At 38.5% G+C, this 14,057-nt stretch overlaps 1 protein-coding gene across 1 annotated transcript; it reads right to left on the bottom strand.

The window, feature by feature from the left end:
- Positions 1–92: 92 nt before the first annotated feature.
- Positions 93–3,547, bottom strand: LOC147519995 (endo-1,4-beta-xylanase 5-like). Its single transcript, XM_086591507.1, is given in 9 exon segments — positions 93–528; positions 799–1,253; positions 1,256–1,436; positions 1,538–1,684; positions 1,867–1,968; positions 2,053–2,231; positions 2,930–3,086; positions 3,177–3,211; positions 3,312–3,547. Coding segments are annotated over 9 exon segments (1,692 nt in total). The 5' UTR covers positions 3,412–3,547; the 3' UTR covers positions 93–192.
- Between the last annotated feature and the right edge of the window lie 10,510 nt (positions 3,548–14,057).

Raw genomic sequence — 14,057 nt, 5'->3', positions numbered from 1 at the left:
TAAAAACTCTCCATTCTAAATACAGATTAAGCTTTGGTAACGAAGGTTTGAAGGGATTTTACCATGCTTCGTAACTCTTGCTATAAAACTCCTTAAAATGGAATGACTCAAGTTTATAGTTTGACGTGAAATGCTTACAAATAACGATATGATTTTACCTATATATGTGAGCTAAAAATAATCATGGATGAGTTACAATTTGATGCTGAAGTGTCTAGTTTCATCACTTTTACATAGTGAAAATGTCGAATTTATGGATTTGCTACCATACGTCACATTCACATTATATTCTCCTAAAAAGCCGAAAAAACTATATGAACCATGTTCATCTGTCTTGCCTTTTCTTTCCCCAGTTTGCCATTCTTGTAGGAGCTTGTCGACTACATCACCAGCTGGTAAGTTATGAATTTCGTTATCCGTTAAACACATTTCATAGCACCCATTTGGATGGAGTGCAGTCCATAGCATTATCCCATTCACAGAAGGATGAGAGAATCCTTCTCTCAATACTTGTTCCAAATAAATAGCCTGTAAATGCATAGGAAGAAAACCATTTTAACTCTTAAACCGAAATAATAAAATAAAAATAAATAAGGTCGGAATTAATGTTTTAAAAAGGCGTTTGAGGCTAAAACACGCTAGAAGCGTTGAGTAATGTGTATATGCATAGGAAGCGCTTAAGTGTGAGGCGTCCCGAGGCAACGCCCATAGTTGCCAGGCGTAAGCCTCCATCGCACATTCTTTAGGCCATATATATACCCTCTTTTTTTAAGGCAGGCAGCAGAAGAATTTTAGTACCTGCGTTTGCTTATCGATGGTTTTGCTGATATCAATCTCAGTGAGCCAAATGGGAAGTCCCAATGTAGCCAATTTGTCTATCACAGCTCTCATCAGAGGAAGGTTTGGTACAGCGAAGTGTCCCTCTAAACCAATTCCATCCATTGTTGCCCCACCTCTCTTCAGTTCTTTGACCCTCAATATGTAACTATCAACAGTAGAATTAACATCTGTACAAGTCTCGACGACATTGAATTCATTCATGAACAGGGTGGCTAACGGATCAGATTGGTGAGCGGTCTTGAAAAAATCCAAGGTAGCATTTGGACCAAGTTTCTGCTCATAGAAGTCAAAGTGAAGCATTTCATTGCTGACATCCCAGTGAATGAATTCTTCCTTATATTTGCTCATTAGGCTTTGAATACGCAAGCTGACAGCAGTTTTTAACTCATCTCCTGTGAGGTTTCGAACCCATGGGGAGCATAAATAGGATCTTCCCAGAATATATTGTGACCTCTTACGGCTATTTGGTTAGCCCGAATAAATTTCAACATCTGGTCTGCTATGGTGTAATTGATCTTGCCTTGTTCGGGTTCTGTAGCGTACCATTTGAGCTCGTTTTCAAAGACTGCTGCATTAAACCGCTTAACGAACCAATCCTGAATTTTGTATTAACGATGAAAACAACATTAGATTTTTCATTCCCGATAATATGGTACTAGATATTAGGTGGCACATCACATGATCACATTAGAATCACCTGGTAAGGTAGATTACCAATAATGGTCTTAGCTATTGCAGAGCCAAATGGGAATTCTTTAGAAATTTGCTGAACGGATATCTGAGCCCCTTCAACTATATTTCCTTGTGTGTCTGAGACATGGAGGGTTACGGCACGTTTCCTTTCCTATGAACAAACAAATTGCATTATTCCATGAAGCTTGTGGATCCCATAGAGTTAAACGTCAATTATCAGATAATAGTTACTATTTCTAGTACAATTTGCAATGACATACACATTGCATCAATCAAGTATGAGTAAAAGCCAAAAAGAAGAATAGGATACTAGGGGAAAGTTTGTGTCATTACTGTATTGATTTTGTATTCTTGATTCTTTGACCATTGTTCATCAGTAAATGGCTGCAACGAAGAACTAGCAATTGAAATATCGACTAGGCCCTCATCTGCATTCTGCAAAGAAGAAGTGTTAAACTAAGTATTAATATTTGCGATCACATTTTAATGTCAAGTGTTTGTATTTATAAATATTCGTACCTGGAAAAATAGGAGTGATGTATTAGATGAAGAATTGAGAACAAATCCTCCTTTAAGAAAAGACCAGCATCCAGACCTGGCTATAACAGTTCCTATACATTTGTAGGTGGAGTTCTTATGCTCTGTGGATAAACTTGCCCTTATTTGAGCAGATTCTGCACCCTTGATTTGGACCCAGGCTGTGATTTATAAACTCGGCTCAGCACTTCTTGAACTTGTAAATGTATGCAAACACAAAGATGGTACACCCATAAGATATTACTTTCATACTATACAAGAAGGTAATTAGATGTATGGCTCGTTGAATACGTATGACATCTCCTACCTATTTCATGAGGTTGATAAGTTGATTTACTCGACTCATTATATTTGCATAATAAATTTCTAGTCGGTGGTTAATTTTGGTGAACAAACTAGATTGTGATGGACTTTTCAACAACAATTAACCCTATAGAGCCACAAGAAAAGTAGAAAACCAGATACTCTTACCAAGAAATCAACAACTGCCCTTCTAATTGAAATTAATGAGATGGATACTCACATAAGGTGTCCTAAATTCCTAATGAATAGTACAGAGGTGCATTATACGCACCACCAGTTGTTTGGAAGCTAAACTTAAACATATCTGGAGCCAGTCAAACTTTGATTCTATTATAAATTACTCAAATGAAACGATTTCTAGAAAAAGTACAACTAATGATCTAGCTCTGCCTCTCTGGGATACTTCTAATTGGGCCTGCAGAATACTCGCGTGCACCAGTGTTAGTTCACTTTCAGAAGCATGAGAAGGGACTATGTTGCACATTAATGTACATACTTGCGAAATCGTAAATGATAATAGCAAGAAACAAGAAAAGAGTTAAAACTGGAACATAACTGGAGAAACAATATTTGGTGCCTTGTGTGAGATTGCTCAAGACAAAAGCTGGAGAGTAGACTCCCGTTCCGGCATTATCGAGGCTATGGTTAACAGGTGGAATATGGTTCTCGAGAATTCCTCCCTTGTATAGCGGGCTCTCTGGGTCTTTTTTACACTACGTACCACGTCAATAATGCAAATAAACACAATTAGCATTCCACTTAATCTGTATAAACAAAGTAAATGCATCACTGAAAATGAGTACCTCTGTATAAGCTGAAGAATCATATAGAGGTCCATCTGCATTACGGAATAAAACAAATATAAACTAATCTCAACATATGACTCAAATGAAAAAAATGTTGGAAGAAATATGGATTATAGTTTGAGAGAGTAGTACCATACGCTAGAATGTAAGAAACTTGAGAGACGATCAATAAACCAATCCAAAGAGACAATCTGATGCTAACAACCAATGAAAATGTTGATGGTTTCTTCATGTTCCTTCTCTAAAAACAAGTGCAAATCCCAATATTGGAATAAAGAAATACTATGTAAAATGTGATATAAGTGTGTGTTAGGTAACTTTAGCTATATAGGCCAACTATACTTTCCCTAAGAGAGAATTCGAGAACAGACGTTTTTAGGGAAGGGGAAGAAAATAGGGAAAAGACAATAAAGAGGGGCCACCCATTAAAGAGGTGGAGCTTGGAACCAAGAAGATATCACGAGAGAAGAGTGCTAGACGTACTGCTAGTGTAATTCACCCGTGCCTTCTTCACATGTGGGCTTTTCATGTGGCGTAAAGAATGCAAACCAGTCACTTTTTCTCATTCTATTGGCATAGTTCCGTGGTAATCTAGTAGTTTTGGAGGTTTTGGGACTAGAATACTATACCCAGTAACCCAGCCTTCTATATATAGGCTCATTCTCCAACCCCCAACAGAAGGAGACAATTTATTGGCTCTCTTTGGCTTTACTTTGCCGCCTGTTTTTATTTTTCCTAAACGCCTTAGTTCGGGATTTCAGAATTGTCGGAATTACCACCGCTCCGAAAACCATAATTTACATATTTCGACCCTATTTTATTATTTCAACACCTTTTTATCAAAAACCAAAATATGTGGGCAGAATTATGAGATTCCATTTAAAATTACGAAAATTGCATGAACATGAATGCTCATATGCTAAACTGCCAACCTTCAATTTAAATGCCAAAAGAGAAAAAGTACAAGAATTGTCATGTTGTACCAATTATCCTAGGGTAATTTGGTATGTCAAGGATTTCGCGGTGAGTAGTGATCCTAGTGGCATATGTGTATTGTAATATTAAATTGTCAAATTTTCTATAAATTCAAATTTATGTAAAAAGTCAATTTTATTTATATATTAGGATAGTCTTGAGACCTAAGTGGAACTACACTCACTCTTAGCGGGACACGCTGAAAATACATATGTAGAATAACTAGACATATTCACCTGGTAGGAGTTAAACCTGGATTTGAACCTGAGATTTCTCATAAACCAGAGGCTCTGATACCATATTAAATTGACAATTTCTCTATAAATTCGAACTTATATAAATGATCAATTCTATTTATATATTATGGGAATCTTAGGAAACCACACCTAGTACTTGGGGACAACAAATTTTAGAATGCATAATTGAGTATATAACAACAGTACAAACAACACAAACCATCTTGTGTAGGTTATCTTCTCCCCTCACACTCTTGCTCCATATATATATGTGTGTGTGTGTCATATAAGATTTTACATATCCACATATTCATGCCCTTTACATTTATATATATTTTATAATGTGTTGGTTTACACCCATGACCCATGTCAGTTCCAATTAGGCCGGGGTGCCCATGGGTCAGGTTCGATTCGGTTCTGACCGGTTCTGGGTTTGGGTCTGACATCATCAGTTCCTATCAGTTCCGGTTCTATCGGGTTTATTATTATATTAACAAGAACCAGAACCAGAACTGCTTAGAACCACGGGGTAATCGGGTACCCGTCGGTTCTAGTTCTTTATACCAAGTGGCATAAATATGCTGCTACAAGTCTAATAGGACAGAAAAATGAGCTCCTAAGTCCTAACTTCCTAAGTAATGTAAATATGTAATGAACCAAATAAAGTAGTATGAAATAGAATTCGGCAAAGACTGGAGGGTATTACATGTATGCGTAGCACATACTAAAAAGTTAGTGTACTTCATTAGGAATAGTTAAAGAAAAACCAAAAGTATAGCTCAACACTTCGCCGGGGAATCTTCAATAAGCAAGTCAAAAGCATACGTTGCTTGATCAGTATAATCCTAGTGGCCATACTTTTGAAACTCCCATTCACTTTGTTATCTAATGGGCACACTTGGCGGGTCTTGAGCCAACGACCGATGCAATGGAAGTGAAATGCATGGTTGCATACGCCCGAACAAGCGGTGCATTCATCATCGGTCGCACTAGCTTGATTAGCTTGACATTCAATCTGAGAGATCCATGATATGATTCCGCAAATCTTACGGTTGTCCACAACAATATCCCAAGCCCAAAGAGAAAACAGCGTTCCACTTTTTGATATCAAACTTTTAATCGAGCCTTTTTTGAAGATGGTCTAGCACACCACGGTTGAACCACCCCGCCGAGCTTCACTTCAACTGGTAACATATATGTTCACATCCGTGTCCAAAGAAGCCATCGCCTTAGCTAATTGATTTAGTAATCGATGGTAATAAAGTTTTTGGAGGTAAGGTGGTGCCACACTGCCACAAAACAATTAACCAAAACCTCCCAAAGGGCAGAAGCTACATCTCCATAAATAAAAGATAGATACAATCCACCATCACAACTCGAAACTCCCAAAAGCTCACCGCCTAGAAATTTAACAGAATCCAATTCACTTATAGTGGGACGTTCAAGAAATTCTAGTATGCCAAGATTTGGCGGTACCTTTAACTTTTCTGGGGATTTTAGAGTCGGGTTCGAGGAGAGACAAGGCACTCCCACTCATCCAACAAATTCATACCATGAAATTGGAGATTCTTCAAGTTCGGAAAACATGTGATCATACCACCACCACTACTACTGTCTATGCCAATTTCCATAAAACTCACTACCAATATGTGTAACCGGCTCGAAGTGGTCAATGATAAGCGATGCTAGCTTACCCAAACCTGGCAATTGCTTGCACTGTTTGCAATCATAAAGTTTCAACACAACTAAATTGGACAACAATGCATTCATTGACATCCATAAAGGAAACTTGGATCCAATGCAGTGCATATACAGATATTAAATACTAATAAAGTTTTTCTGATTTTATTTGAACACCACCTATTTAGCAAAGCTTTACATATATAGCAAAAGCCTTACATGCACTATGTGCATAGAGCAATATATGCAAATAAAGCATTGTCAAGCAAAGAGAATACCTCTCCAAGTATGGTCGCTTGTTACAATAGTCTTCATAAAAAGAATCACCAGCAGTGAAAAGATTAACACCCTACCATATACATCTAATATTATTTTAGTAATGGTGCTAGATCATGTCTTCCAAAAGTTGTTCCATTCTCCATCCAAAATGTCAAGTCGTCATATTTCTTCTACAAGAGTTGGGACTACTGTTATCTTTCAAAAGGAGAAGCTATTTTTAGCGTTTGGTTAGCTACAAAACGATTACTAAAAATATTTGTCGAGGTTAGAGTGATTACCCATTAAGCTTCTTCATCCTCATCAATTTCCCATATGTCTAGAATAGGCACACTTGTGGCAGCAACTTCAGGTTCAGGATCGGGTTCGGGTTCCACAATATCACCACAATCTTCGTTAATTTCAAACTCATCAATAGCCTTATCAACTGTCTCAAATGCATATTTGTCCCCATCCAGTGCACCTTATAATATACAAAATATAATTGAAACACTTGGTAAATGGAACTATGAGATATTGTACAATAAAAAGGTTTGCCGTTTGCCATATATAAAAACAATATTATTACCTTCCAACTTCTTTCTAATCCAATCGAGTACATATCAATGCTTCAACAGTATGTGGTCGCATAGTTGATCGATATCGATTAACTACCCTACCACGGTAGAAAATGCGGATTCGGATGCGAACCGATGATGCGAGGAATTGCTAAAATATCACGAGCTATTTTACCCATGATAGGATACTTCGGAGAATTATATTGCCACCAGTTTAAAATATTGAAATTCTTGTCGTCCAAGCCTATCCCTTTCTGCATTGGGAGGACTGGTTCTTCCAAATATATCTCCAACTCACTCTTCAAGTCTACATCCACCGAACTATCTTCAAGGAATGCTTCAAAACGCCTTAGCTTTGGCCTAGAAGTTTTGCTTGCATTAGCACCAATGTCCCTCTTACTGCCAGAAGCCTTGCTACTAGTCTTAGTGTTCCATGAGGAGGGTTGACTTGGCTTAGAAGACCGAGTTGCATACTCGTTGTACAAACTTGTAAGTATATCACTTACCTCTGTTATCTTCTCTGGAGAATGTTCAGTGCCATATATCAAAGGAAAGTAAAATGAGATTGACTTCATCTTGATGCGCGGATCTAATATTGACGATAATGAGAAGACCACGTTCGTGATGTTCTAGTACTTCACAAACTTTTCTTTCATCCTCATGGCCATAGCCCAAATGAAATGATCCTCGGAAGCGCACCAGTCCAAGAGTTGTAAATAGACATCACACGACAGATCAAAATACCGATTCACAGTTGTATAGGAACTCCCGGATAAAATTTGAGTGTCATGAAAAAATACCTTCAAGCAATCTGCAACAAGTTCTGCATTCTCCCAATCCATTTCGGAAGGACCACACTTGAAATCTGGTTCAACTTCGGCATAACGTGTTAATGCATCTTTCAACTGGAGTGCTACTTCAAGCATCTTATATGTTGAATTCCATCTAGTGCAGACATCTTGAATGAACCTTTTAGTTGGGACTTGAGCTTGGGCACAGACACCTTCAAACTTTTGTTGTCTTTGAGGTGAGCCTTTGATGAACTTGATAGTAGTTCGAACTTTTTCAAGCTCCCCCTCTATTTCTTTCAACCCCTCTTGAACAATCAAATTCAAAATGTGTGCACAACAACGCACTTGAAGTAATTGACCATCCAAAAGAAGTGTCCCCTTAGGCTGAAGTTTCGAAAAATCTCCGCACTACACCGTCATTTGAAGCTGCATTGTCCAGTGTAATAGTTGACAACTTCTTGTCTAAATTCCAGTCATACAATTTTTCCAGCACAACATTTCCAATATTTTCTCCTGTATGTCGACCTTTCACAGTGCAAAAACATAAAATCCTTTTTTGTAGCTTCCATTTGTCATCTATGTACTGCGCGGTTAAAGCCATATAACTAATATTCTGACCTGATGTCCAGAAATCAGTTGTGAAACTGATTCTGCATTGGAGCTTTCCCAAACTCGCATAAAGATTCTTTTTTTCTTTTTCGTACAACTTCATACAATCCCTTCTAGCTGTGGTCCTCTTGTACAACTTGAATGTTGGTTGCATTGACTTCAAAACCTTTCTAAACCCCACATGTTCAACCATTGAAAAAGGGTATTCATGCAAAACAATCATCTTGATAATTGCTTCACGAGTTACAGAATGGTCGAACTGAAAGTTTTGGTAACTCACCCCTCCTTGTTCATCATCCACCTTTAAGGTCGTTTGGTATCCCCCTCGTTCGGATTTGAACTCCTTACATGATCGAGACAAGTGTTTTATCAGGCTACTAGTCCCATTTGTAGTAGTTGCACTTAAAATCTTTTTGCAATGCTTACACTGAGCTGAAGTAACTTTTCCATCCTTTTCAATTTCTTCAAATTCATTCCAGACAAGAGACGTTTTTCTACGCTTTGGATCACCCTCAGTAGGAGGTTGTCCAGAAACTGAATCAATAGCATTTTTTCGCTTAGGCATTCTACATGATCATGGAAAACAAATGTAAGATTTAGACATTCTACATGATCATGGCGATACAAAACAAGTTATAAGTCTGACTCATCAAAAGCAACGAAATTATAAACGATCAAAAGATTATAATTTACGAGAACTTAAGAGTTTTGTGAAAAAGAAAGATGTTCACCAATAGCTTCATTATCGTAAACAAGATCTAAGGTCAAAACACTTTGAGTGAAAAAAAAAAAACTTTGTGCCAAACCCTCACACCGTTCGGGGAAGTGAAGCGGTAGTGTAAAACGAGCATTAAAAGACACTTACACGGTGAAATTCGACAATTGGTCAACGTCAAATTGTGGGTTTAATTTCGGCGACCAAAATGAGTTGGTCTATGACGATACATTAGTTCTAATAATCAATAGTTTTTATCCTAATGATTACCTTAAATCAAGTAAACTTGTTCTTTTCGGTTTTCGGTTGCTCAAAGATAGTTAAACAACAATGGTTAAAACTAAAACACAAATACACAATAGAAATTGTAAACTATACTCAATTTCCTTGAAAATCCATCATTCTTTGCTATGTTTGATAACTGATATACATTCATTTCACATAAATATTTAAACCATTTAGCCCATTCGAAGGACCACTCATAAATTTCTAACCTTGCTACCATTCTTTAAAAAGTTCGTTATAAAAAATAAAAATCAACATCAGAAACTTGCCTTTACTTTATAGTTTATACATACATTAACAAAGATGAGAAAGAGAGAGGGGTGAAGGAATTTACCTCAAAGCTCAAAAGGGCTTGCAAGAATATTTGGATTTGGATAGTCTATTGCTCACAATCACTAGCAAGGCAACCCATGAAAACCCAGATGTAATGTTCAGTCAGAGTCACTTATCTAAGGTTATGTTAATTTTGTTTTGGCGCTCATCTCTCCCGCCCAAAATATTATATATTTGTTTTGTATGTAATGAGTTAATGACGTAATGTACTTATGTACTAATGTATTCCTAATTTCCTATTTCCTGTCTATAGCTTTTTAACCTTTTTAAAATTACTTCTGTTTTGGCGCTGCACTTTCCACCCCTATAGCTTTTCACTACTAATGGTCCAATACGAATGGGCCTGGTCAATCAGACAATCACCATGTCTGAAAATTTGTTTGATCCAGACAAATAACCAAATTGGTTGAGAAATATGTGTATTTTTTTCTAGTTACCCATCGGGTACCCATAAAACCACCGGGTATTTACCCATCGGTTCCGGTTCTTAAATGGTTCGGTTCTTTAGACCCATTTTTATTGGGTCTAGCATTTAAGGACCCAGAACCGGAGTATTCGGTTCTGGGTTCGGTTCGGTTTTGGGTATTTGGGTACCCATGCACACCCCTAGTTCCAATGCAGGGTATATTTGAATGTTTTATTAAGTACTAGGGTATGTCTCACGACCCGAGGCCTCGGCGTGCTGGCGCTTACCGACACTCCATATTTTAACGCGCGACTTACACTAATATATTGATTGAAGAGCGTGATTCTCAGCAATAGGAAGAAGATGAAAGGAAATAATATAAAGCGAATTTAGAATTACATTGAAAAAATTTGTTTCTCTTCCTTAACTTTTTCCAATCTTATGTACATTTTGCTCACGGCATCTCTAATTTGCTCTAACCGAACCAAAGCATGAAAATTTTCCCCAATGACAAACTATTGATTTTGATCCATAATCGACACTAATTACATTACCTAATCACCAAAGAACTTCGGCTTCTCTCACCGGTCAAAATATGAGTCGCCAAAGAACTTCGGCTTCTCTCACCAATCAAAATATGAGGATAATTTGAAGACATTGTAATTTTAGAAGCCAAAGTTCTCCTCGTCCCCCACTACTAATAGACTCCATCAACTGACTATAGTTATCGTTATCGTCCCTCGTCCTCCGTTACAATATCCAATAGGCCTCCACCGAGAAATTCGGTGTCCATCCCAAAATCACCATCATCAAATGCGTAGTCCTCAATGTCATCTACACTATCATCACCTTCATCATTGCTCATATCATCCACATCACTATCAACATCCGGGCCATCACCCAATAAAGGGTCACCGTCGGCGTCGAATCGTCATCATCTTCATCTTCCTCCTCTCGGCATCACCGGGATCGAATCATCACCCGATGGGTGGCCTTCGACCTATTTCATAGAGCCTAGCGAAGCATACATTTCTTCATGGTCATCCATGGTTACCAACCCAACAAATGAGTCGGGTTGGTTACGTGGCAAAGTCAAGCACGCGGCCGATCCACAGGGGATTGTGGCAATGTCCGAATAGTTGACAACATCCACCGTTCGAAATCAGAGAAAGGGGTGCGACGGACATGAATGCTGCGAAGTTACATCTTGAGATTACGCCTCGGGATCGCGATAGATGGCGTCACCATGAGCATTAAATGTTATAACAGTCGATCCAAAGAAGGGGCACTCCATAGGAGCTTAAACGTTCGAAGATCCCACACTTCTGAGTTTAATGAAACCACTAATAGTGAACAAAAATAAAGTAGTTAGCTAACAGATACTACTATTTTATCACAGTGATTTTCAGATTCGACGAAAAGCCAACTTGTACACCTATTCCACAACAATATTGTTATAAACTTTTCAAGTACAATTGTGAAGCATACCTCATTCCCAGAGGGATGAAAACCACCACCACCGTAGTCTGAAAACAGATCAAACTTACGAACAAGGCCAGATCCCCTTCGACCCCATAGAACGCCATTCCACAGAAGCATCGTGTCTAAGGGGTTAAAATGTATAGGAGAAGGTATATGCCCTCTCACGGCAGTTGAAGTATGTATCAGTCAATTTCAGCTCAAGTTTGCAAGTCTGGATGTCATACAAGAGAACTTCCGCGGCGTGATGGTTCGTAGATAAAGCGGCAAATGCCTCCCGCAGAGTTCTTTGAACCTAGCAGATTTGCACCCTTCAAAAAGAATGTGTCGAACCACCGATATTGAAGACGATTCCACAACCGCACCTCATGGGACCTAGAAGAGCAGCAGACGGTTGCCACCACTGGAAGGATTTGAATGAACAAATGTGATTTGGTGACTCCCATTACTTTCCAATATATTACCACTATTCGAAGTCGAAAATCTTGAGGTCGCCGAATGGTTGCCAATTGCAATTTGAGAGGAGTCCCCAGGAAAGTTAAGCATGTCAAAAGGGCATCATCGGCAAGTATGCCAAGGCACGAATCTGGCGTAGACAAACCGACGATCTCTACGGCTTCCATGAATGCCACCATACCGGTTTCGAACTCACGTGTGCTCGACCCTAGCCGATAAATTTGCGGGTGCATCAAAGCTATGCCTTGATTGATTACATGTGTGTGGGTGTAATAATGATAACGGAGGTAAAGTGGTAATAGGAGTTGGACACTGGTGATGCTGATGTTTCAGATACTGCACGAACAACATATTATGCGTCATTTATATGACAATTATGATGGAATTTCTAGTGAGTTGTGACGGTAGAAATAACTTTTTGATCGCAAACAACATATCCGAGATTGGAACTAAAACTTGGAATTTCAACTTGACCATGTTTCGTCAAAGGCTGTATTAATAAAACTCTGGCAATTGGGAGAATAGAGTTGCAAATAAGGAGTTTGATATTCACACTCACAAAATAAGATATTGGTGCAAACACGACCCTCCAAAGAGTCCTAACAACCCACCAAAGAAAGGGATGCACATTCCAACAAATCTTTGTGGAAAAGCGTAATATATATCACGCATAAGATAGCTTAGTACCAATCCAATGCCATATACTAAATTTTAGTTTAGACAGTTCCAATGAGTCAAAATTCATATGTACTTGCTTGTGTGGATGACGGATGACCACTAACCTTGGCGACTTCTCTTAATTCTCTGAGGGGTCTACTGGACTGCAACCTGCTGAGAGCTCCCACCGGAGGTATGGGCCCGTCGAGATTTGTAGTCGTTGAGGATAAGAATCATGTTCTTGGGAGACCTGGTGCTTTGAAATGCTACTGGTGGTTGCTGCTCCCGACCGCAGTTGGTACATCAATGAATCTAACTGGCAAAAACTTAGAAATAGCAACTTTTGACGGCGGCAGGAAGAATAGGGCATAGATGTTTTGTTTGAAGATATGAGAAAATAAGATCCAGTAGATCCGTGTGTTGTAAGGAAGCATACTTTTTGGATTATTTTATTTTGCTACGTCACAACTTAGAAAAGACAATAACAACCATTGGATGGAGTCCCTGCGGCCCCACACTATTGCTTTTTATTAGATAGATTTGAATGAATTTGTCAAACCCGACAAAATTCTCATCAAAATTTCCAAATTGATAACTACCATAAATGGTTTTATTTTGTGAGCGTTTTTGAAAATAGGGTGTTAAATTTACAAATTACAGTATACCACCGAGCTGGAGAAAGGGTTTACGAAGTCTCTTTTATAGCAAGAAGTCTCTCTCACTCCCAAGTTGAAATGATAGTGTTGGAGCGTGATGTAGGGTATTCATTACCTGAAGAAATTGCACGCGACGCTTCTGAAGCAAGGGATAATGTGAGCTTTCGTAAACACTACAGAGTTAGCAATTGCGGACGATGAGACAAGAACAAAGAGGTTCTCATGCATCGCCGTCCAAGATAAATTGCATGGCGTGTCAATCAAAACATTGTGATTGTGGTACTTCTGACGTGGGACAGCCAAACTAGACAGATTCAAGTGTACATCAGTATATCAGTTGTCATAGAATATGTTATTATCATTACTTTTTTACTAGAATACGTTAATTCTCATTAGCAATCACTTTAAACTTCAAAGAGTTGGACTCCTGCTCCAGCCCTGGCCGCCAAGAGTTCACCTCAGGAGATATTTTTGATACTCTGTAGGGGCAGCTCCATATTAATTGCAGTAGTATATCAAGAAAAATGTACTATCTGAAATTCCGATTATTTAATAATGAATCCGTTCAATAATGGATTTTCCACAATCCGAAATGGCCACCAATGGCCTTTATATAGCGAAGCCACTTAAAATCAAGTTGGTAGGTATTCAGTCATTTCAAGAATTTAAAGGGCCTTGTCCACAATCCATTGACACCCCTACCTGTGTTGTAAAAATTGGTATAGGCAGTCTTTAGGCTCTAGGCCATGCCCAACTGACTCACTTAA

The sequence above is a fragment of the Coptis chinensis genome, chromosome 2 (assembly GCF_015680905.1).
Source record: "Coptis chinensis isolate HL-2020 chromosome 2, ASM1568090v1, whole genome shotgun sequence".
NCBI lineage: Eukaryota > Viridiplantae > Streptophyta > Magnoliopsida > Ranunculales > Ranunculaceae > Coptis > Coptis chinensis.
This window is presented reverse-complemented; position numbering and strand designations above follow the sequence as displayed.